This window comes from Mustela lutreola, chromosome 1 (genome assembly GCF_030435805.1).
Source record: "Mustela lutreola isolate mMusLut2 chromosome 1, mMusLut2.pri, whole genome shotgun sequence".
NCBI classification, from domain to species: Eukaryota; Metazoa; Chordata; class Mammalia; order Carnivora; family Mustelidae; genus Mustela; species Mustela lutreola.
Window position 1 is genome coordinate 250,645,375 of NC_081290.1, and position 26,299 is coordinate 250,671,673.

The 26,299-nt window shown below is 39.9% G+C and overlaps 1 protein-coding gene across 2 annotated transcripts in view; it reads left to right on the forward strand.

Moving 5' to 3' along the window:
* The window catches only part of NELL1 (neural EGFL like 1), an 847,777-nt gene extending 836,833 nt beyond the window's left edge, over positions 1-10,944 (forward strand). For both annotated transcript variants that reach the window (XM_059138327.1, XM_059138338.1), the window contains 3 exons: positions 5,481-5,657; positions 8,126-8,350; positions 9,861-10,944. In XM_059138327.1, the coding sequence (XP_058994310.1) occupies positions 5,481-5,657; positions 8,126-8,350; positions 9,861-9,911 (453 nt within the window). In that variant the 3' untranslated portion in view covers positions 9,912-10,944. The remainder of the gene's footprint in view (positions 1-5,480; positions 5,658-8,125; positions 8,351-9,860) is intronic.
* Positions 10,945-26,299: the final 15,355 nt, after the last annotated feature.

The window sequence follows — 26,299 nt, forward strand, 5'->3', positions numbered from 1 at the left end:
ATGGATACCATAAATAACCAGTCACCCTCCACATCGTCATAAACAGAAGGAGGGTAAAGTGGGGAGGAACTTTGCCAGATTATCTGGAATGCTGTCATTTGACCTGGCCTCATATGAGCCTTTGCCCAGAAACTGAGGAAGGTGACCACGGTAGGGAAACCTAAGGGGTTCCTGTGTTTCCTTCAGACAAGAGGGAAGCTCCATCTGCTGGGAGCTTACAATAGAATTGACCCTGCCAGTCTCCATGTGGCTCTTACTCATACAGTGAAGAACAGGGATGAGTCAGCTTGTGCCTGGGGCCAGGGTAGAGGTTAGTTTTCTGAAATCCTGCAGTTTACTCAGAAAACTGTTCTGCTTTGCTGTCTGAACCTAACCAGCAATATTGTCAGTACCTTCCTCTCTAGAGTGTTGTTGATGGCAGGAGAGTTGGCTGTGAAGTCCCCAAGATTGTGTTTCATTTTCTTTGAAGATGAACAAGGTGCCAAGTTTATTTTCCCTCAAAACTCGAGGGGTTCTCTCAAGGAAGAGGGTCTTCTTTTCCATTCCCCTGACTTCCACTGTGCCATTCCAAACCCTGCCTTTCTTTGCAGAACCTTAAGGGTAATGCCATGCTAATCCCCCAGTGGACTGGGTTACCTTATTTCTCCATCAGACATTCTTAAACTTTCCCATGCACCAGAATCCCCTGGAGGGCTTGTTAAACATTGATCACTAATTCTACCCCTCGACGTTCTGGTTCAGTGGATTGGGTTAGAGCCCAACAGATTTCATTTCTAGCTAGTTCCTGGGAGATTCAAATGCTGCTAGTCAGAGAGCTACTCTTTGAAAACCATTGCCCCAAGAATCCTTCTGATTTCAGTTTGCATAGAAGTCCTTTTATCCTACCGCCAGCCTCCTCATGATACAAGGAAGCAGCATGTTGGAAAATCATTGCTATCAAAGTCCAGAGTACGATCTAGTTCCTATTTTTACATTACTCTGCTATGTGGAAAAGTCCTTTCCCTCCTCTGGTCCTGATTTCCTCTTCATTAACATGAGTTGGATTCAATGACTGGTAAAGGTTTTATTAGAGAGGTGCTAATTAGAGAGGGCTAATAGACTAGTTGTGGGATGTAACCTGGAGACAAAATTAATATTTTGTAAATAAGATTGGCTAGCACACCACAATAAATTTGAATGTGAGATGATAGAAGAGATGGGTGGGTCTAGAGTACCACTCTGAATTTTACCCTTTATATCAGAGATCAAAACATTTTCTGTAAAGAACCAGACAGGCTTTGCTTATGTACAATCTCTCCTCACATACTGAACTCTGCATTTGAGTGTGAAAACAGCCACAGACAATATGTAAATGAATGAGGGAAACTATGTTCTTTTTTTTTTAAGTTTTTTTTTTTTTTTAACTTTTTTTGTTTATTTGACAGAGAGAGAGAGCACAAGTAAGCAGAGCGGCAGGGAGAGGGGGAGAGAGGGAAGCAGGCTCTCTGCTGAGCAGGGAGCCTGATGTGGGGCTTGATCCCATTACCCTGGAATCATGACCCGAGCCGAAGGCAGCTGCTTAACCAACTGGGCCACCCGGGCAGCCCTTTTTTAAAGATTTTATTTTTATTTATTTGACACAGAGAGAGCGATCACAAGTAGGCAGAGAGGCAGGCAGAGCAAGAGGAGGAAACAGGCTCCCTGCTGAGCTGAGATCCCAATGCGGGGCTCAATCCCAGGAACCCAAGATCATGACCTGAGCTGAAGGTAGAGGCTTAACCCACTGAGCCACCCAGGTGCCCCGGAAGCTGTGTTCTTATTAATAAAACTTTATTTACAGAAACAGGTGACTACCAGAATTTGGACTATAGGCATCACTTTGCCTAAACCCCAGGTTAGATTATTATTCAATTTCCATCAATAATTTTAAGTCCAGCTTCTTGATTTAGAAGTTTCCAAACAATGGCAGGGGAAAAAAAGTGATATTTTGCAATCTACAGTAAATAAATTAAACTATTCAGTAATAAAATGTATAATTTATAATATAAAACCCATAACTTTCCATGGCATTATAAGAATAAATTCATATTTTATTTGCTAGGAAGGTATATATCCCTGCTTCTTAAAATTCAGGAGCAATTTAAATATTACAATGGTTATTAATTGTTTATAGCTGAGCTTTCATTACAAAACTGCAGAAAAGCATTTAGCTTCTATGGCAGAAGGGTGGGAAAAATACATCTTGGGCATGTAAATGGGGCTTGTTCTGATCACCCCAGCTGGGATAGAGGTCAAGCTCAGGGAATGACCCCAGAGATGTACCACGAGAAGGATTACTCACCATCTCTCAGCTCCATTTCCTTGCCAAGTTTGGATTCTAGTGTGGTTGTGTTCTGTGAGCTGAGGTTTTGTAATGGCATTCTCACTGAATTAATGGAGCCACCTGTGACATTTTCATTATTAAAAATGATTTTCTTGACAGTTACTCTGTAATTCAAAAGGCAAAATGAACATAGCCATTGTTCTAAAATATGTTAGAGACTAAGAGGGGCCTATTTGGCATTTTCCCATAATTGATGAGATATGAAATTGCTTTATTTTTCACTAACCCTGGAGGCTATCCACTTATTCTCATTCATTCTTTTAATCCCCACATGTGGCAAGAAACCTGACATTCTGATTGGGCCTCATTGCCTGTGGTACAGTAACCTATTCTAAAAGAAAATGTCCCTGTTTGATAGGGTTTGTGAACATAGTTATGTGGGTTACTGAGGCCTAGTCCTTCTATACTTGGGGAGAGTAATATTGTGACCTCAGGAGCTGAGCTGACCAAATGGTTTTACATTGTAGCTACCATTACTTTTCTTAACTTCTTGGCTAAAATAAATTGCTAGGGAGTCATTCGGGGCAATAATCACACAAGCAAAATATGTTAGTGAGTTAAAATAAAGGCCTATTGTTGGAAGATGCCTAGACTCTGTTGGTCCAGACTAATTAAAGTCTCTGTCTCAATACACCTGCTTGACTGGAGTGTGTGTGTGCATGTGTGTGCGTGCGCACGCGCGCGCATGTGCAAGCACTCACGGCTGTGTGCATTTATATAATCTTTCACCTCTTGATATCTGGAAAATTATGATTTCCTGTCATTTCCTGCAGTAATAGAAAAAATGCACATGCTTTGAGGGAAAGCATTTTTCAACCTGTTATTATATACATAGCCAGCATGTCTCCTTTCCATTTTCCACAAAAAATGTAAAGCACTTAAAGATTTCCACATTCGCTGACAGTAAACTTGTCTCAGCAAGCCCGGTCCTATTCAACATTGTTATCGATGAAGTAGATGAAGACCCTGAGGGCAGGCCCATCAAGTTTGCAGAATTCACAAAGCGGTGAAGGAGGACAAACTATGGGGATGACAGAAACAGCATTTAGAAAACATTGTGACAAGAGGGAGAGATGAAATGGATCTAACAAGCCACTGTACAGTAAGGATAAGCATCAGGTTTTATCTGTGCTGCCCCCCAATAACTAAAAGCACGAAATGGGGATATAGGGCTTAATGATGTTTTAGTCTCCATTAAGTTCAATATCAATCAATACCATGACATAACCACAGTTAAGTAAGGATGTAAATACTGAAATCAGCCTGCATTAAAGAAAGTACCGTACTTAAAACAAGGTGACCGGGAGTCCTAGTTCACTGTGTTAGTCAGACTGTTACTGAAGAATTACATTTAGTTCTTTTACTCAACTACCTCATTTGAGAAATGGAGTATAAATCATACTCCATAGAATTATCAAGACCAAATGTGCTACTGCATATAAAAGGCTTAACACAATGTATGTATGGCCCCAAATAAGTGTTAAGATGATGATGATGATGGTGGTGGTAGTGGTGGTGGTGGTGGTGGTGAATATTATTACTATTGGAAATACTTGAAACTGTTGAAGATAAGGCAACTATAACAGTAAAAGGACACAGAACTAGTGGGACTGGTCAAAAAATTAGTGATGTTTAATTCAGAGGCGAGATGATTCCATGGAGACATAAATGCTGTCTTCTAAGAACAGAAGAGTTGAAAATGTGACAGAAGGGATTGGGAGTTCTATGACTAGCAGTGGTGTGAGCAAGTCACAATGGATAGAGGCAACCAGAAGTCCAGTTTTTCAACTTCAGACATGAACAGAGATAGGGTCTTCAGATGCCTTCCATATGGTGGCTTCCCTGAGACTAGAGAGCTTCAAGCACAGGCTTGATGACTTTTGAATATGATTGTTGTAGTGAGAGTTCAGTATAGGCCCAGGTGGCTTGGTTATGTGTCCTGGAAGGTACCACTGACTCTGAGAGTCTTTGGTTTTATCAATATTCAGCAGAGCAGTTATCACCATAATTGGTGGTCTTACCTTACATTTTCAGCGCCTTTATCGTCTGAGGTGAGAAATTATGTGAGCGACACACATATAATGGGGACAGAAGGCAAATGTGCAGTCTTAATGTTTGAACGCTGTTGAACTTCATGTCTTTATGAGTATGAGCGTTCAGGGCCATTACTCCAGAAATTGTACTGTGCCTGTTATTTGGGCAACTGCCTCAAGGTGGAAGGGCACCTGATCTGAGCCCCTTGTAATAAGCACCCTAAAGCCTGTGTTAGAGAAGAAAAATTGTTTTGAAACTGGAAGCCCTGACAGTGTTCCTTAGACATTGCTAACACTGGATAAATCATTTAGCAACTCTGGGCCTCAGTTAATTCTTCTGTGAAAAGGGTAGAGTCATCCTTCCCTCCCAGAGTTGAGAAGGGGTACGATTCAATGAATGCCTTTGAATGCATTTCGTGGCATCATTGTGAACTGGTAAAAATTCAGTAGCATGATTTTCCACTCAAACGAGTTCTTGAGTGTATATGCATTTTAACTGCTTAGTTTAATTGAATTCTACTTAGAAATGTGATTTTTGAGGGGCGCCTGGGTGGCTCAGTGGGTTAAGCCTCTGCCTTTGGCTCAGGTCATGATCACAGGGTCCTGAGATTGAGTCCCACATCAGGCTCCCTGCTCAGCGGGGAGCCTGCTTCCCTCTCTCTTTCTCTGCCTGCCTCTCTGCCTACTGTGATCTCTCTCTGTCAAATAAATAAATAAAATCTTAAAAAAAAAAAAGAAATGTGATTTTTTTTTTTTTTTGAAACATTAGGGGGGAAAAAAGTTTCAAAGGACATACTGACTTTTTTAAACTTAGAAATATCTCTGTGTTTATGTGGGCTGCTCTGCAGGCAAGACCAGAGAAAGGGTGTGTGTGTGTGTGTGTGTGCATGGATGCATGGATGCATGTGTGCACACACGCACACAGTGCATATGTTTTGAGCAAAATGAAAGGTGGCCAGGGGAGTACTTGGACTCTAAGAAATCTTTCCTGTGTGCACTGTAAAGTGTTTATGAGGTTTGCTTTTCATAGTGCTGCTACTCTGTTTCTCTAATGATAGAACCTCCTTCACCTCATTTCTAAACAGGACGGAAAGATATTCTGCCGACGGACGGCTTGTGATTGCCAGAATCCAAGTGTTGACCTTTTCTGTTGCCCAGAGTGTGACACCAGAGTCACAAGTCAATGTTTAGATCAAAATGGACACAAGCTCTATCGGAGTGGAGACAACTGGACTCATAGCTGCCAGCAGTGCCGGTGTCTGGTACGTCGGCTTCCCTGACGGGCTGTTATCCCTCTTCCCTGAAACAGTTGCTAACTCAGTTGCCCATGGGCTTGAGTTTTCTGCTCTTTGCGATGCTATTCAGGGAGCTTGAGTCTTGTGGCTCGTAAGGGGCAAATGCTCTGCCTGAAGACATTCAGATTCTACTATTCAAAGCAATATACAGAGACAGGCTAGGGGGATGGGTGATATAGGTGATGGGGATTAAGGAGTGTACCGTGATGAGCTCTGGGTGATGGATGGAAGAGTTGAATCCCTGTACTGTACACCTGACATGAATATAATGGTATGTGTTAACTATACTGGAATTAAAGCTTCTATAAAACCCCCAAACCAAAAACAATATACAAGACAAAAAGTATGTGTTTATGGGTCAGATTTGGCCCAACTTGGGTTAGTTTTCAACTGCCAATTTTTGGCAAAACCAGATCAAGAAAAATAGCCCCACAACAGAAAGTCTTTAGGGCCCTGACTGGGACCTGTAGTTCTTATAGAGCCCAACTTTGATTCCCTGGGCCCTGACCATTGAAAGTCTCAATATGAGAGATAACAGAACACAGCAGAAATATAAATATCACGGATTGAGTCAGAGAGACCAAGAATTCAGTCTTACTTCTCCCACATGCTAGCTCTGTGCTATTAATTTGGACAAGTTCTTGTGTTGCACTGGTCGTTCTTTCCTTCATGGCACACAAGGGATACTAAGCACTTTGGAGTTCTGCTCTGATGATAAGAAAATATACGTGAAGCACAAATACAGCCTTTGGCATGTAGAAGGTCCTTAGTGCACAATAATGACTATTGATAGTATTTCCTGGATTGAAAACTCTGTTTTGGATTTGAAGCCTTCCTATAGAAAAAAATTGTAGGTAATTTGGATTTTAAGATAAAAATATGATTGTTATCATCATATTTGAGATGTCCAGAGGAAAAAAACTTAATTGCTGGATCTTGTTCTCTGTGTTTGGAATCATGCCACACACAAAGCTTTCAAAGGACGCAAAGACTGTTGTGAAACATAATCATAGTGAATACGATGTTCCATCTGTGAGGAAGTCATAGCTTTTGGAACCATGTCACAACTAAGTCAACTTATAATGGAACCTATGAGCTGCATTCCATAGTCTAACATTTGCTGAAATTAGTGATTTAGTCTACGGATACTGTATGAAGACAAACATTTAGAGAAATTATATTATAAATTGCTATCGGATTTTCTAAAGTCTCCTGGCGAATGTGCAGATCATTTTAATAGAATGCATTCTTCTGACTCACTCCTCATACTGAGAAGTATAACTCAGATATATTCAAATCAAAGCCATTTTTTCCCAAGCTCCCATCAAAGGGCAAATAAACCCCATACAACTAGAAAATTAGCTTCCATATCAGTTTGGAAAATTACATTTCTTCTTCAAGAAGCCAGTCATCAGGCACTTAGAAGAATCGGAATTAATTTCAGACATGAAATTTTCAGAGCATTTCAGAAGTGTCTCCACTTCCATCCCCAGGCCCTAAGGCTAATATTTCTTGGGAAAACTGAAGATGTTAAACATGTAGCTTAATAATTACTTGAATATAATGTGGGCCATATTTAATAAATATTTATCAAGACGTTGTATGTGCTAGACTCTGAATGATATAATGGTGAGCATGATAGGTATGGTCTATCACCCAAGGTCATTGTCTTGTGAAGCTGACAATGTGAGTTTGCACAAACTCCAGTGATTTGTCATGATAACAGAAGAAGAGGCTGCATAAAGGTATAGCCTGCTCAATGGAGTCACAATTGGCAGATTCTGAAACACAGAGGGGCTCCAACTGAACTGTTAACTACTACTAGTTAGTGATGTTACTAGCTAGATGTCATATTGAAAACCATTCTGAAATAGTTCTCTTGATATTACCCAATCTCAATTTTAAATCTGATACTAGGAACTCAGTTCACGAAGTGGGTAAAATACTATTATGCTTCAAGTTTCCCTTTGACCTTCAGAGTAATTAATTTCTCTTTAAACACTAGCCAATACCTTATTACCTATTCACTTACTGCTCGATTGATGAGCATTTTTTGGCCAAAACTCTGCTAAGTATCAGGGGGATAAAGAAACAAGCCCAAAGCCTGCAGATTCAAAATGTAATGTAGAATTGTACTGAGAGTGATGACGAGGATCCTAAGTGTGACAAACAAAAAAATTAAGGAGTGCAATTGATATACAGGGACAGGATCCATCTCTTTTTGGGGCTGCCCTAGACAGTCAGCAAAAGCACTCTGGAGGAGGTGAAATCTGTGGTAGCTCTTCAAGGAGCTAAGTATAGTCTACCCATAAAGGTGGAAGTAAAAACATTCCATAAGGACAGTGACGCGCCCCCTCCCCCGCCCCCTGTAGGACTTTGGGGACAGAATTGTGCATAAGAACATGGATGAGCCATTTTGGGCTTTCTCTCTACAGGAAGGAGAGGTAGACTGCTGGCCACTCACTTGCCCCAATTTGAGCTGTGAGTACACAGCCATCTTGGAAGGGGAGTGCTGTCCCCGCTGCGTCAGTGACCCCTGCCTGGCTGATAACATTGCCTATGACATCAGAAGCACTTGCCTGGACAGCTCTGGCATTTCAAGGCTTAGCGGATCAGTGTGGACAATGGCTGGATCCCCCTGTACAACCTGCAAGTGCAAGGTAATTGGATGTCCTGAGGACAGTTGAGCCTTGAACCGTTGTCAGAGAGCGCCTGCAGGAGGTCCGTTCCTGATGTTCCAGAATGCCCAGATTCTGAGGGGCCTGGTGAAAACACAGGCAGGCATTTACTTCTCATAGGAGGTTAATATGTCTGAATGGATCATAGCTGTACCGCATAAAAGGCAAACTCCAAATGAACATGGAATAAAAATAGTCCTCTCTCTTGCCTTTGAACTACAGAATTTTAACAATTGACACTAGGACCAATTATGGCTGATTTAAGCTGTTTTGACCTGCATATTAAAAAGAAAAGAAAGAGAGGAAAAAAAAGATCTCTTTTCATTGTGGAAAACTGTATAAGCTCTTTCATGAAACTGTCAGTGTTAAAAAAAAAAATGTTCTATGAAGTTGTTTGCTTTGTTTAATTATCAGTGCCTTATGCGGGAACCTGAAGCTCTTGCTGCAGGACTTAATTAATTGTGATTATATTCCTGTCTTTTTAGAGGAGTTCCCATAAGGGATCCTCATATGTCTGTAAAATTAAAAACTGACCCCTTTCTCCCTACAATGCTTGTGAAGAGCTATGACTACAGCTGACTTGAAGCAGGGGTTAGGTAGTGTTAGATCTCTGCCAAAATATCTGTTTAAGATTCCCATGATTAAGCATGCTTAAAATATTAGTTTATTTGGTTCTATCAAATTCCTGGCTCATTCCAGACATCAGTGGAAGGTTCTCAACTCATCTTTTTATGGCTGTTATAAAGGCAGATTGGAAAAATGCCACCTTAAGATTCAGCCCCAATAGAAAAAGGCCAGTTTCAAACTTCACATAGCAAAAGAAACATGGTCGTGTGTGTGTGTGTGTGTGTGTGTGTGTGTGTAAGAGAGAGAGAGAGAGAGAGAGAGAGACTGGAGGATGTGGAAACTGTTATTTAGTAGTATTTCTCTGAGGTCATGTTTGAGATTCTTTTAGGGGAATTATAAAAGTATATTTATATTAATGCATGTCCTTGATTTTTAATGAATTTCCGATAATTTATATATCTAAATATGTATTTTTCCCTTCATAGTCATCACGAGGGACTCTATTCCTAATGTACAAACCTTTCTGGAACCCATTTTGGAGTTGCCTTCAGGTCCTTGTGGTACTTGACTAGCTTTGTTAATGATCATTGAGGGGTTTATTTTTGAAAACACTTTTATCTGGAATAAATCCAGGAAGTAAGTGGTGTAAACAACCTAGAAATATAGGGGAGGAGTCCCAAACCTGGTTTGAGCTCAGACAGAGGTATAAAATTATACTGTCAGCAGGAGCTAGCAGGAGGGACTCAAGAGCGTTCCATGTGTCCTTCCTTTCCACTCCTTGTGTAGCCTCCTTCGTAATTTTTCAGTAGCGTTTATGGAGTTTGTGTCAAAACACAGCTATAGTCATTTTGAGTATGAAAATGCACCCTGCTGATTGATAGATAGCCTCTGTCTCATTAGCTAACACTTGTGTCTTGATGCACAGAATGGAAATGTCTGCTGCTCTGTGGATTTGGAGTGTCTTCATAATAACTGAAGAATTTCAAATGGACTCATCATTGTGGGAGAAGAATGGACGAAATGGCCATCCAGCACGGTGAAGAACAGGAGTTGGTGTTGGTTGTTTTTCTGTTTTTTGATTTTTTTTTGTTTGTTTGTTTTTTTGGGATTTTTATCACGGACAATTACCAAAGTCTCCATCTGAAGAAGGTGTTTGGGGGTTGCCTTTTGGACCTACCACTTTGTTCATTCTTGCTAACCTAGTCTAGGTGACCTACAGTGCAGTGCTTTTAAGTCTCTGGTTGTTACAAGAAGTTTCCCGTGTTGTAAATCACATGTTTCCCTTATCAGATCGTTTGCAAATACATTTAAATGATCTCATGGTAAATGTTGGTGTATTTTTTGGTTTATTTTGTGTACGAACCTAATAGAGATTCAGCTCTTTTATTTTTTTTCTTGAGTTTTGGATCAAATTCTACAAATAAAGTTGCCTGTTGTGATTTTGTCCCATCCACTCTATACTTAGTATTGAGATCCCTGTGAAATGTTTTGATGAGTGTATGTCTGTAGAGTCTCGCTGCATTATACTTCCATTTCCAACTGCTGAACACACTTAGATGCTTACTCATTCAGCTTCAACAAGGTGAAGGAAATGATGACATATTAAAAAGGAGAATGACCACAGAGATAATTATATAATTATTTTTTAAAGAACCTTATTCTCCCTCTTGCAAACAAAATGAAACTAAAGCTTAAGTCACAATTTAGAAGTAGCAATGCTTAACACCTTTCCAAGCACTGAAAGAATCTTTGCATTTGTTTCATATGGTAATTGATAATTTACAAGGGACCTGCATACCTACGAATACAAGTTCTTATCCTAGCACACGTGAATGGTATTATTCCTGCATTACAGGAGAGTAAATGAATGTATGCTAGGCAACCAGTTTTTATAGATCTAGTTGATTGGTAGCATGTTGGGACTGGTAACCAGGTCTCCTAGTGCCTGCCCAATGATGTTTTCCTCTAGACCATACAACCTCTCAGATGGTAGAGGATACACTTTTAGGAAAAAGCTATTTGGTCTACGGCCATACCACCCTGAACGCGCCCGATCTCGTCTGATCTCGGAAGCTAAGCAGGGTCGGGCCTGGTTAGTACTTGGATGGGAAAAAAGCTATTTGTATGCTCAGTAGTTCTTTGAGAACAGTGCAAGTTTTCATCTGAGCCACCACCATATTTCTAACTAAGAGTTGGCAGTTATTGAATGATACAAAAGGAAGAAAATGTGTAAGTAACATTTTATCTGAGCTGAGAATTCAAACTTATGTTGTAGTTTCAGGTAAATCATGTCTTAGTGGGCTACGGCTCTTGAATTCATCATTATTCTGAATCAAGTTAGTTCATGAAGTTTTGTTCACTTTCCCAAGATTGAAAAAGATGTTAAGTCAGTTGTACTAAAAATAATGCTTTAAATCCCTTGAATTAGTAATATTATTAATTAAAAATTACAGCCTCAGATTACCATTATTCATTGGTAGTTGCCAGAGATTATACTCAGTATCGTCAAATGTTGTAAAGTTGGACTTAATCACATTAAATTAATTTCATGTGCTGAATTATGTCAATAGTAGTTTAAATACTACATTTGACAGCTAGTGCTAAAGTGTGACAAATTAGAACGTATCTCCACTTTACTTCAATTCCTTAAATGTAATCCTGGGATGGAGAATTTGAAAATGATTCTTTTGAAAATATTTATGACCCAAGATCAGAAAATATCTTTGAATTTTCATTGGAAAAACAAAGACATTTACAAGAATCATTCATAACCATACAGGTCAGCATTGGCAAACTATGATCCCTGGGCCAAATCTGGCCTTTGCTAGAACACAGTGGTGTGCATTTTTTAATATATATTCTACTGCTGAAGAGGTAAAATGGTAGAACTAAGTAGTTCCATAGAGACCAGGTGGCTCAGCAAAACCAAAAATATTACCATCTTACCCTCTACAGAAAGAGTTCACCAACTTCTTATATGGAAGATGACTGAATGCTGGTATGTATTTTAGAATATGTTTCCATATTTTCCAAGGAATTTTCAAACTTTAACCATTTTCTTTGAATTTCTGTATGTTCATGCAGAGCCATTAGCATTGATGGTTTATCCTAAAATACTAGTTGTTTAAACTGCAGTCATAAAAATCAGTATTTTCTTCTTTTCATTTCAGATCTGGTGGGTAAATGTAATCTGTGCTAATTTGATAATAAAATGTTATCGATACTTAGCATAATTTACTGCCAACTCCTATCAATAAGGGGTTTGCTTTCTATAAAATAATTGGTAACATTTTCTTATTCAAAAAAATTGAATGCGTTATACGTAAGATCCTCTGCTAAGCTCTCCTGGGGAAATAAAGATGAGTAACACTGTCTGTAAAGATCACCATTATGTGAGCCTTTAAGAGGTGTTGAGAATCTTTGATTCCGTTAGGTGTTCCAGTTGAAATAACCACCAGAAATAACTTCTTGACCCAGAAATTTTTTAAAAAGTTACTTTTTTAAAAAAATGTGATAAATCTCTTGGAGTTTACTTAATTCTCATGCCATGATTTGCAGTGTAAAATGGATGTCCATTTAATGAAACAAAGCAATATTTGACAAATCTCTCTCCTTACAGACCATAACCATTCTCTGCACTATCACAAGTACAAAGAAGCTAACACACAGTCTGGTAGAAACAATGAGGAATACATCAACAATGATGTAGTTACCCTCCAACAACCTGTAGTATGAAAACATTGTGATTCAGGAGAGTAGAACATGGGGAGAGATGAACATTCTATATATAAATTAGACACATCTATTAAACACAAATTTTACCTCATTTCCTTCTAGGTTGCATATGAAGTGTTTATATATGTGCATATATATTAAATACAACACTGTAAAGGTAAGTAGATCAATATATATCAATATATATATAAATGTAAGTAGATCAATGTAACCTATAATGCATATATGTTAATATATATTCATGTGCTATGTGTCTATACATGTACATGCATATACATATATGTGCACATATGTACACACACGTATACATACACATATTTCCAGAACATCCCCTCTTCTGAGCTTTATAGTTCTGTGCTTATGTCCCTGTTGTGGAATTTTAATAGACCTCGTATGTGGTTACAATAGACTGTAGGCCAGGCTATGTACCATCTTCATCTTCTAGCACCCAGCATAGGGCCTTGCATAGAGTATGTCTTCAATTAATTTTAAAAATTGAATTCATAATCGTTTAGAGTGTCCAAAAACTACCATTGGATAGTGGAAACAGTCCACCCTAGTGGTGTTCCAGTGTTCTGAGGCAGTAAGATCTGTTTGAAAATCCAAATGTATCCAGTGTTTCAATATAAAAATTCGATCAAAGCTGTTTCTCTGTTTGGAACAGGGGTTGAGAACCCCCTTCCAAATGCGTCACACCAATAGCTTCCAATGCGTCACACCATAGCTCACAAACTAAAACAGAGTAGTTTCTTTTCTTTTTAAACATCTTAATTTTATTTTATTTTTTCAGTGTTCCAAGATTCATTGTTTCTGCACCACACCCAATGCTCCATGCAATATGTGCCCTCCTTCATACCCACCACCAGGCTCACCCATCATCCAGCCCCTTTTCTTCTAAAACCATCAGTTTGTTTTTCAGAGTCCACAGTCTCTCATCAGAGCACAGTTTCAAAGTCATTGACTTAACCCCTCATCTCCACTTCTACAAATGAAACCAACTAACACGTAGGTTAAGTGACTTGCCCAGAGTTCATAATTAGTCACAGACCTACAACTACCACTCAATCCACACTGGTTTTCCCTGTGCCATCCTGCTAATGATCCCAAATGTTTTCCCACATTCCAATTTCAAGTGAGCTTTTATTACCCTTTCTAAATGGATGCCTTTAAGAAACAGTCCTGAATGAGCTTTAATATCTGCGATTATCTCTGTGTTCTATATCCCTCTTGATTGTGATATTGCTTTCTGAAATTCTGATACCAGGAACTGAGAAATACTCTGATTAAAAGCCTGACAGCATATATAAACCTGCAATAGCAACAAACCATTTACCCAATCACCCAATCTCATGCTCTGTAGGAAAAGTTTTAAAGTACAATTACTCCTAGTCTTAAGGTTAAAACACACACACACACACACCCTCAGAATGCAATGAAATCTGGCACCAAAAGGCAATCTTAGATATTAGATACAGATTATATTTCTGATCTCATTATTCATTCATGCATTTATTTTTTTTCTTTCATTCAGTGACTGTGGCAGTCTGCAGATACAGAAATGAAGAGATGAAATCGGTCTCTATCTTCATGGTTTTTGTGGCCTCAGGTAGAAAAGACTGACAATAGGCTAGAAAATATGTAGGTGAACAATAGGACTACAGACTATATCAGAACTAGGAAGAAGAAAAAGGAGGGCAAATTCAGAAGCCCACTTCAGTGAGGTAATCAAGGAAGAGCTCTCTAAGGGAGACATCGGCAAGCTGAGATCTGGAGAAAGAGAAGGAGCCATTCATGCACAGTGCTGGGGAGTAACTCCAGATGTAGGCACAAAGGACTGCAAGGTGGGAAAAGGCTTCAGGTGTTGAAGGTTGTGAGTGGAGCCAGAGGCCAGTAAGTGAAGGGGAAAATGATAGGAGATGAGGTTGGACAGGTAGGCTGCTGCCAAAGTGGCAGGCCGCACTCACATGAAGGCCAGAGTCACGCTTTCATTCTGAAATCCATGGGAAATTATCAAAGAACTGAGTATTTTGTTTGTTCACCCTTTTATCCACCTAAATACTTATATAATAAATATTTTTAGCTACCCATCTATATTTAATTACCATTCAACAAGCATGAAACTCCTGTTGTATACCTAAAGATATGACAATACTGTCTTCTCCATTAGAAGTTTATGATCTAGATGGGGTTATCACAAAGCAATAAAAAGGACATGCATGGTATGTTCAGAAATAAATTCAAGGAATATTTATAAGTGATCAGATCTTTAAGTTAGTTTGATGCCTCTCCTCTACCTTCTTGATTTCTTGGTTCTTGCGTATTGGAATCATAATCAGTTCTGTGGTTCATAACTGTGATGTCATCGTGTTATAGATTCAAACAGGGGTCATAGACACTGAGGAAGAAGAGAATCTGATTAAATTGAGAACATAACAACCAGCACTACCACTGTCATAACAACTCTAGAATGTAGTAGCCAACCCTCCAAGATAGAATCCACCATGTAATGCCAAGCTTTTGGGGAGAAATTATTTAAGTTACCAGAAAAATCATGTTTCTCTAATTTGAAGCAATTCTTCAATACTTGAAATTTTGGAGAAATATTATTGAAAAGGCAAATCAGTATCTTAGGAACTGAGAAGCCAAATTGATTTCTTTAAACACGTAGAAACGCAAATTTACCTGGTTATTGGTGTTGGTGTGCCAGTCTCACATGATCAAAAAAATCAACTTTAAAAGGAATATTTACAATTTGTAGTATTTTAGCACTATTGTTTTAATAAAGAACCAAATGAATTTAAGGATGGGAAGTGGAAAAGCTTCTTTTAAATGCAAAATTAAAATACATTCTTTTGATCAAAAATATCAATTACTGTGCAACTTGGGAAATGAAGACATTTTAAAGAAAATGGAACAAAAATCTGGGTACTATATTCCATGATGTTCAGAAGTGCTAAAGTATTGCTTTCGATCGTGTTTGTGAACAAAGTTTTAACGATTCTACTGTGTACCAGGGAAGAATATTTTTAGATAACTTCACATATAAAATTTGAAAATGTCATTAAAAGAATGAGTCACTAAACTGGAAATCAGAGTGACAGGTTGTAAGCAGATTCTTAAACACCAGCTATGCCAGAGGACAATGTAAAGAAGTACCCTGAGTCAGAGGGAGTCATGAAAACTGCAGTGACACGAAGAGCGCATCTCACAGGTCTCAGTCAGTTGTGAGCCGATTATTGCCAGGGGACAATACGTGCCCAGTATTCCCAAGCTTTTCAATTTTTCAAGAGAAGCCATAAATTTGGATGTTAATGTGTGATGTTATGAGTCTTAGATTCTTTTAAGGTTTGTTTATTGGAGAGAGAGAGAGAGAGAGCACGTGAGAGAAAGCCAGCACGAATGTGTGGGAGAGATGCAGGAAGACGGAGAAGCAGGACCAATCCCAGGACCCCAGGATCATGACCTGAGCCGAAGGCAGATGCCCAACAGACTGAGCCACCCAGGTACCCTGAATATTAAATTCTGAATCCAAGTTTAAAAGGGTGAATCCAGGGGTGCCTGGGTGGCTCAGTGGGTTAAAGCCTCTGCTTTCAGCTCAGGTCATGATCTCAGGGTCCTGGGATTGAGCCCTGCATTGGGCTTTCTGCTCAGCGGGAAGCCTGCTTCCCCTTCTCTCTCTCTGCCTTTGTCTCTGCCTACTTGTGATCTCTGTCTGTCAAATAAATAAATAAAAATTTTTTAAAAAAATAAATAAAAATAAAAGGGTGAATTCAGGCCATGCAAAACATGTGAGTGGACTGATGAGTCTCATAGAATTAATTTGGCACAGACCTCTGGTTTAAAGCCACAGTGCTTTAAAAAAAAAAAAAAAAAAAAAAAAACTAGTGCTCCCTCAAAGTTTATAGGTAAGTGAAACAATTGCTTTTCTCTTACCCTCACCTCATCCTCTCATTCACTTGAATCATGTGGTGTTTACTAAACACCCAGAATTCCTCAGTATGTCCTGTATTTGCTTCTGCAAAGTGTGTATTGACATTTCTAGTGATTGGTTCAATTCTACTGGAACAAGAATGCTTCTTAAATGGGTGGAATATCAGCTTCTAATCTTCTAGAAGGCAGCATCAGTAATTCTTCAATATTTCTATTTCTGAAACAAATGATGTGTTTGTAGAAAGTACTCATTGGAAAGGCTTAAATTTGAAATGTATTACTTTTTGTCAAAACTGTTCATTTCCCAGGCAACAGGTATGGGTTGTGTTCTGATGATGATGGAGTGTTGTGGAAGCTTGGTGCAAGAACAAGATAGCTGACCCCTGTTCCTTCCTGGTCCAACTTCACCCTGATTCACAACCAGACAAAACACAGCAGACTGGGGAAGCCCAGGTAGGCTAAAACTTCAGAAAGTATATGACCTGCTGCCAGGAGCTTGGAGCATCATCTGCATAGATCAAGGGAAACCCAGAAGACCTTCTCCTTAACAATAGCAGAGTATCTGGACAGTTGCAGTACATCCGAGAAAGAAATGTTTTTCATTCCTCTCTGTTATTCAGCAGATAAGAAAAATGCAGATAATAAATATAAATAAAGCACTCTTAAAAGTCTGTGTAATTGAAGAGAATGAAAAGGGACCCCATATTGGAAAGAATCAGAATTAAGATTAGTCTTAGGTATTAGTGTCCTGTGGCTGCTGTAACAAATCAACACAAACCTGGTGTCTTTTTTTTTTTTTTTAATGAACATATAATGTATTATTTGTTTCAGGGGTACAGGTCTGTGAATCATCAGTATTATACAATTGACAGCACTCAGCATAGCACATACCCTCCCCATCATCCATCACCCGGCCACCCCCTCCTTCCTACACCCTTTCCCTCCACCAACCCTCAGTTTGTTTCCTGAGATTAAGAGTCTTTTATGGTTTGCCTCCCTCCCTTGTCCCATCTTGTTTCGTTTTTCCCTCCCTCCCTTCCCCCAGGACCTCCCCTCAAATTCCTCATATCAGAAAGATCATATGATAATTGTCTTTCTCTGACTGATTTATTTCACTTAGCATAATACCCTCTAGTTCCGTCCATGTCATTGCAAATGCAAGGTTTCAACAAACCTGGTGTCTTAAAATAACACGAATCTATTTTCTCATAGTTTTTAAGGCCAAATTCTGAAAAATGTCCACAGAGACACTAGGGGAGAATCTTTCTTTGCCTTTTCCAGGTTCAGATGGCTCTGCTCAGTCTTGGTTTATGGCTGCAACACTCCATTCTCTGCCTCCATGATCACACTCTTCTGTGTGTGTCTCTATTTTATGTGTCTCTTAAACAGATGTTTGTCATTGGATTTAGGGGGCACCTGATAGTACAGGAGATCTTCTCATCTCAAGACCCTGAATCACATTTGCAAAACCCTTTTTCCAAAGAATGCATGTTTTGGGGATTACGGTGTGAGCATGACTTTTGAGGAGCCACCATTTATTTAGTTTAGTACTCTTCCATCAAGAAGCCTCTCCCCCCAAAAATTCTTGATTTAACCCTTGCATGTCTTGAAGAGTTGTGATTCCTCCTTTTTTATGCACTAGGGTAGATCCATGTCTGTAATTCTCGCTCCCATTTAGAAACAATGCCTTCCCAACTACAGTGTACAAAAGACTAACAGACTGGAACTTAACACATTCCAGAAATTATTTTCTAAAGAAAATTAAATTTAAGGCCTCAGAGAGAAAAAAATCATGGATGGAATCGAGGATACAACTATAAAAATTAAGGGAATGATGAGGTCATGGATGCTTGACTTTGGTCCACATTGCTTGCATAGTATTTGGTGTCCATTCACAGTCTATCACCAACATTGCAAAAATTCAGAAGTAGAAAGTTCAGTTGCATGCTTGTTTCTCTTTTTAAAAAGGACTTTTTGAGGAAGGAAAAAAAAAAAAAGACTTCTGACAATACAACAACAACAACAAAAAATAGTCCATCAGATATTTATCTGGAATTCCAAGCAGACCGTAAAAGTTTCATGAATTCTGTGTAAGTCAATTTCAGGTTTCTCTCTCCTACTTGACACTGTTCCAGATAAAGCTCGAGACTAATGGTCTTGAAACCTTGGGAGTATGTGTTGCAAATATCTCCCTTTGCCCAGCAAGATAACAGATTTGCCCAGTATACCTGACAGCACTGGAGTATATCAATTTCATCTCTTGATTGTGCACTGGTGTTTGTTAACTGACTATAGTTTATCACAGATTCTTCCCTTCATTTCATTCGAAGGTAGTTTGAAAGAATTCAGCTCTGAGCATTTTGAAGATATGTGGACATTTTGTGCTCAGGAAGTAAACTAACACATCCATTTTAATTAATCATCAGATGTTTCATGGGCGACCTACCAGGCTCTGTATTTTTGGAACTGAGAGAAGATAACTAATATAGAATTCATGTATTCTCCAACAAGGATGGGAATAAGAGTTACACAAATGTTGTCTTAACTTCATACTTAAACTACTCCTAAAATCTGGGGACAGTGATCCACATTTTACATGAATGTGGCTTACAACACAGAGCTGTGAGTAGAGGTTCTATGCTTCTGAAGCTAAAACAATTTGGAGTAGCTGGAAAATACTTAGAAAGGGAGACTTGAAGTTGACTTGAAGGATTAGGAACAGAAAAGCTTTCCCAGAATCAGAACAAGGAAATGAAGTAGGCAAGAGGAGAGTGGATGACCAGAAAGAGTGAAGACTAGAACAGGCCAAGTGATGTAGACTGGGTTGCCCAGGACCTGAAATCCATTCTTAGCTCAAGCAGAACCACCATTCTGAAGGTAAATCCCAGCAGGACTTGCTGTGCCGCACTGGATGAGATAGTGTATTCCTGGCACACACGTGGCTACAGGGGCCCTGTGGCTCCATGATTCAAGAGCTGTTAATTTTCACTTCCACTTTCTGGGTGAGGTGGGTAATTACATTCAGCTGTCTGCAACCGTCCCGGTGCTGTTTTCCTGCAGACCTGTAACTCTTCATTTGTTCTCATGAGTGGGGTTGCCTCGTGAGCTGTGAAATGCATCCAGCTGTCCAGTCCCTGGCAGAAGCCTGTTCATCATCTGCCCTTCTAGTCTGGATCTAGATGGTTCCATCACACTGCCTTTCAGTGGGGAGATTTATCTTTCTAGTCACTTTACATAGCAATCTAAGAAAAGATGAGAAATCGCTTTCACTCTGTAATGGGCAAAACTAGTAAAAATGCCCACTGTTGGAATGTGAAAAAAAAAAGATATATTGTGAAAATTCAAAACTGAAGAGTAAAACTGAGGAACTCAGACCAAGGAAAAGGTTTAGCTGGCCTTTGAAAACCACCCATGCTATGCACAAGAGCAAAGGTGGGAAACAGCACGAAGCGACATAAATGCTAATAAATCAAGGTATTCAGCTCAAGCTTTGGAGCCCCCCAAACTAAAAACAATGGGAATTGTGGTGTCTTGAGAATGTCCCCCCTGAGTGCATGCATATAATCTTGATTCAAAGGACTTTCTTCATGGGAAAGAAACCTGCCTCTGGTTTATGCTTTTTTTTTTTTTTTCAGTCATTTATGAACTTATGCTAGATGTTGAATGTCATTTTATTGAACTCTTGGGACAATGGTATTTGGGAAAACAAGAATGAAAACAGCAAGATACAGGCATTCAGAGGAAAAAGAAGTCACTTCCAGACAAAAGGGTGGGATACACAGCATTACACTGGTGAAGAAAACATTGCTTGATAAAATAGCTCTTCAAGCTGGGAATTCATTTTTCTAAAGTTTAAGACAAAGACGAGGTGAGGTAGTTTTAAGGAGCTCTAAGAAACAGGGTATGAGCAGTAACTGCTTGTGGTGTCATATCGTAGTTGGAACTAGACCAATAGAGCATTCCTGAAGATCCAGTAGGACAATTGGGATTGGAGTCAGCGGGTGCGTAGGAGGGTGGGGGTGTTGGTCAGCAACAACAGAAAATGCGGAAAGAAACAAATGGTGTCAGCTGAAGTTCAAGTCTTTGCTGACACTTGACCAGATACATTGCACAGTTTTAAGGTAAGAGGTTGGTGCGTGGGAATGAGGTCACAGAACGTGATTTTGATATCCTCGTGTGTTATTTGAATCACACCACCTGCACGACAGAGAGTGGGGAGCAAAATGGCAAGCAGAAGAAGAATGAAAACAAACTGTACCCGGAAGATACAAAATAAAGTGGAGAAAACACCTGTCTTGGAGCCAAACAGACCCGAGTTTGAATCCCAGTTTCTTCGTTCCTTAGTCCTGTCAACTGTGAACAAGTTACTAACCTCCCTAAAAGGCAGCATCCTTGTTTATCAAAAAAGGAGATTAATACCACACATCTTGAGAGAGTTTTATGAAGTTCCTAAATTTCCTAGTTGCTCAATGCATGAGAGTTCTTATTTAGAGAGTCTCCTTTGATGCTTTTTCTCCTACTGATGTCCTCTCTCGCCTCATTGTCTTAGGCAACTGCATAGATTGCTGGCCAGAAATTGTGTTAATGCTTTTCTGGAGAGTTCAAAGCATCTTAGCCATATTGATGAGTCGTCAAGAAAATGCATAGCTTATCCAGTTTGTGTTTTCCCCTCCAAGGATATATGAATGGGTAACTTAAACATCTGAAGGTGCTTTGAGGGAGAAAAAAATCCTAAAAGGATGACAGACTGCTAACAAGCCGGGTAAATCAGCACTTGAATTCTGCTGTCAGGCGGTGTGGGGAAGTGGAACGATGATAAAGGGGTGTGTTGGAGACAGGCGATTACGAGCAAGTAGGTCATGATTGGAAATGATGACCTACTGGCCGAAGGACCAAAATCTAATGGTGAGGAGCCATCAGGTAATTTGAAGTCATTTGATCTGATAAATATTGTGTAGCTGAAAAGGCTGGGGTATTGTTTCCCTAGGAAAATCTGCAAGGAAAGAAACATTTTACTTTAAAGGTACATGCAGAGGACCTATGCACAGCTAGGAAATGGGAGGAACTTCTGAAGAAATAATATGCTTGGGGGCACTTTTCAAATTACATAGGAGGAAAAGAGCTTTTTGAACCCCAGAGAAGATTTTTAAGTAGATTGATTCAAATCTTCCCTATTCAGGTGGCTTCAACAAATCGCCCAGTTGTCACGTATGCATTCATGTTTCTGAGGGCTGCGGGGTGGTCTCTACTGCAGTTTGTCCTGTCCAGTCGGATCCACCAGTGTTCAACGAGTGCTCGTGACTTAACTATATTCCATGGAGATTGTTAAAAACCAGACCTCAGGGGATCTTGTGTGGCTCAGTTGGTAATGCCCCTGACGCTTGATTCCTTCTCCGGTCATGATCCCAGGGTCATGAGATTGAGCGTGAAGCCTGCTTAAGATATTCTCTCTCTCTCTTCTTCTGCTCCTCCCCCACTTGAGTTCTCACCCGCACTCTCTCTCACTAAAAAACAAACAAAAACAAAAAATCCCCAGGAGTTCCAAATGAAGCCTAGCTAAAAAATGCCAATGAGCCGCACCTGCTGAAAGAGGTGAGTCATTTCTTTTCCCTCCCAGGTTTTAACACTCATTGTCATAGGCAAAGAATCAAAAAATGACTATTCTTGATCCATTCATCTGTTGATGGACATCTAGGTTCTTTCCATAGTTTGGCTATTGTGGACATTGCTGCTATAAACATTCGGGTGCACGTGCCCCTTTGGATCACTACGTTTGTATCTTTAGGGTAAATACCCAACAGTGCAATTGCTGGGTCATAGGGCAGTTCTATTTTCAACATTTTGAGGAACCTCCATGCTGTTTTCCAGAGTGGCTGCACCAGCTTGCATTCCCACCAACAAGATGGGATTGGGAGGGAGACAAACCATAAGTGACTCTTAATCTCAGAAAACAAACTGAGGGTTGCTGGGGGGAGGGGGGTTGGGAGAATGGGGTGGGATTATGGACTTGGGGAGGGTATGTGCTTTGGTGAGTGCTGTGAAGTGTGTAAACCTGGTGATTCACAGACCTGTACCCCTGGGGATAAAAATATATGTTTATAAAAAATTAAAAAAAAATGACTATTCTTTCCCAGAAAAACTGTAGGGATTATATTGTTTTTAGGGGAAGGAAGTACCGTACATAACGTTAAAAAAGCAGGCACAAAATGCTGCAATTATCTCTTGATACAATTATCTAGATAATTTAAGGAAAAGACAACAAAAATAAGTACTTAAATTATTCACGCTAGAGGGGAAAAATTGTAGATTGAAACATTAGGACTAAAATGTGTTGAATGCATACTTTGACCTGGTTTTTAGCCCAAAATATTTATTATGTGCCAACTGTGCGTCAATTAAAGAAGGAAAAGAATAAAAGAACACCGGCCCTTGTTTCTAAATATGTAAAGGGTTAGAGACTATGACTTTAAAAGCAATGTGCTAACGGTTGTGATTGAGGTAACCATAAGATGCGAAGGGAGTAGAAAGGAGGAACACCTAACTCCTCCTTTTGGGGTAAAAATTTGTCAGGGCAGTCCTCAAAAGGACGGGTTGAAATGAAAATATCTGAAAAAATACCACAATAGACAGTGTTCCAGAAGATGAGAACAACACAAGAAAACACATGGGGGAGTGATTTGGTGGCATCTGTAGATGGTTCCACACTGCTGGGACATAATCGTGAAATGGAATATGGGGGAAAATGGTAAGAAGGACATTGAAGAGAGTAGCAGGGGCCAAATTTTGAAGGGTCTTATATGGGAACATATGAAACAGTTGGACAATGAGCAGGGAAAACAATTTGATAATCTAATTTTAAAGTTAAAAATGGGGAAAAAAATACTTTGTTGACATTGCAAGTAAGGTCCTGGTGACCATGACCATGACCTGCCACAGAAGTGTTAAGTGGACCTTTAGCTCCTGCCACAGATGTGTTAAGTGCTCTAGGATATTGTTTCAGGTTTTTTAAATAAAGGAGCCAAGAAGAGTAAAGACTGGTAAGTCAAGCATAGGAGAAAAAGCAACATTATGGAAAAGAGAGAAGAGATGATCCCAGAAAAAAGGACTGAGCAAGAATCTTTCAGGTTACAGTCCTTTACAGTACATTCTTCTTACTTTGGCCTCTGTTCTTATATCCTTGCTACTTTGGGTTTCTAAAGCCCAAATAGACAGGTGCCTAGATGGTTCAGTGGTTTAAGCCTCTACCTTCAGCTCAGGTCATGATCTCAGGGTCTTGGGATCGAGTTCCTATATCAGGCTCTTTGTTCGGGGGGAGCCTGCTTCCCCCTCTCTCTCTGCCTATCTCTCTGCCTGCTTGTGATCTCTGTCTGTCAAATAAATAAATAAAATCTTAAAAAATTAAAGCCCTAGTAGAATATTGTGAGTGAGGTTAGAAAGTGTGTTTTGGCCCACCCTTCTCTCCCTCTCTAAAAAAAGTAGGGAGAGTGTGGTGCCTGGGTGGCAAAGTCAGTTAAGCTAACTCTTGAATTTGGCCCAAGTCATGATCTCAGAGTCGTAAGATGGAGTCCCATGTCAGGTTGTGCTGGGCATGGAACTTAAGCTTCTCTCTCACTGTTTACCTTTTACCTTATCGCCCCTCACCCTCTCTTAAAAAAAAAAAAAAAGAAAGTGCGTTTTTGACTAAATGGTAGAGTGAGAGAAAAGTGGAGTATAAGTTAAATAACCAAGGAAGGTGTGAGTAAACGGGGCACAGATCATATCCTCTCCTATCTTCATTCTGAGGATCAAGAGTGAACTTCAAGAATAAGTTATACTCCTAGGATTGTCTCTGAAGATATGGAACACATGCCGTTATTCTCTCTTTAATATGTCAGTTTCAGGCATACACTTATTTATTCTTTCATGTAATTTTCTATAATGTATTATTCTACTTAAGATACTATTTTTAAGAAGATAAGTTTCATGAAGGCACTAAAAAGGTAAAAGGTCCTATTCTAACCAGCATTTAGTAGTGACTTGCTATGAACTGGCATTGCTGGCAGTTTCTTTCATGTTCACAATAAACCTGTAACAACAGTACTATTTTTAACCCCATTTTACAAATGAGGAAACCAAAGCAGAGGGAGACTAAATAATTTGCCTTAAGGTTACAGAGTTCCCAAGATTTATCCCATCTGGGATGAATCCAGTACAGGTGTTAAATTTTAACTGACCAGCTGAGCTTGTTAAGCTTTTCCTCCTCCTACACTAGAAAATAATTTTTCAATTTTGTTTCTTCTGTTCACCTAGATAATTTTTCCATTGTGTTACCCAGCCTTCCTGTGTCTTTTTTCCTCTGATCACTAAATGTTTCAGTCAGGGTCCGGAGAGAGAGAGAAACAAAACAAAACAGGGACCACTTTAGATATTTCCAGCAGAGGGAATTTAATACAGGGGATTAGTTACACATGTGTTGGAAGAACTCTGAAGCTAAACAGAGGAAGCCAAGTCAGAGATTAGCAGCATCTGGAAGCTTTTGAAAGGATAACAAGAGGACGCATTGTTAACTAAAATGCAGGAACCAGAACCAGGGCCAATGGGCAGAAGCTAGATACGAGGTGGGGGCTGCCAAGTGTTAGACTGGGAGCTGCAAAGAGCAAGCCTGTCTGGTGAGAGCTGGAGTTACAGAGGACATTGCTCAAGACCGAGAGATAGGAGAAAAAACTGACTTCTTCCCTCCTCCCACCTGGTCTTCTGACACCTCCCTTTCATCCAGCCTACCAGTAAGTCAGAGGGAAATGGAGGTCTGGGAAGCGTAATGCGACAGGGGAAGGACTGGAGAGGAATGTGAGAACAAATCAGCAAATGGCTGGTTCCCCACTGGCCTGCTTGACCAGTTTGCTCCAGGGGCCTATTTTCTCAATCAAACCACAGATCTTGCCTGCCCATAACCACTAAAAATCAAGCATTTATTTTCAAAGCTATGGTTGGTGACCCTCAATACAGATAGGTACACCCATGAAGGAAACAGGCTTGCCTTTCCCTTGGGTGGCAGCCAGTAATCTTTGATGCTGATATAAATTAGAAAAGATAAGAAAATGGTAACTTTGTTGGAATTTATGACCTAAAGAAGTTAGATCTCACTTTCAGTGCCACAGTTTGATATCTTGTGTTATTATCCTCTTTATGTATTTCCCCCACAACTTCTGAAGTATGCGCCCAGGGGCATCACTACTCACGGCAGAACTGATTTATATTTTGTCAGAATGGGAACTCATGCAACATTTCATATGGGCCTATATGTGAGAAGCAAAATAGTGGCCTGAGTGGGAGTTAGCGGGCACCTGCTCCCACAGGATCGACTACATACCAGCACATTTGACAGGGAGCTAGCTACTTTCTTGAACAGTCTCTACAGTACTTAAGAGACCACAAGGTGGGGCGCCTGGGTGGCTCAGTGGGTTAAGCCTCTTCTTTCAGCTCGGGTCATAATCTCAGGGTCCTGGGATTGAGTCCCGCATCAGGCTCTCTGCTCAGCGGGAAGCCTGCTTCCCCCCTCTCTCTCTTGCCTGCCTCTCTGCCTACTTGTGATTTCTCTCTCTGTGTGTCAAATAAATAAATAAAATCTTTAAAAAAAAGAGAGAGAGACTGCAAGGTGTCTGAGATAAGACTTAGTAAAAGATTCTCTCACTCTTTCCCCCCAAATTTCTTATTCAGCTA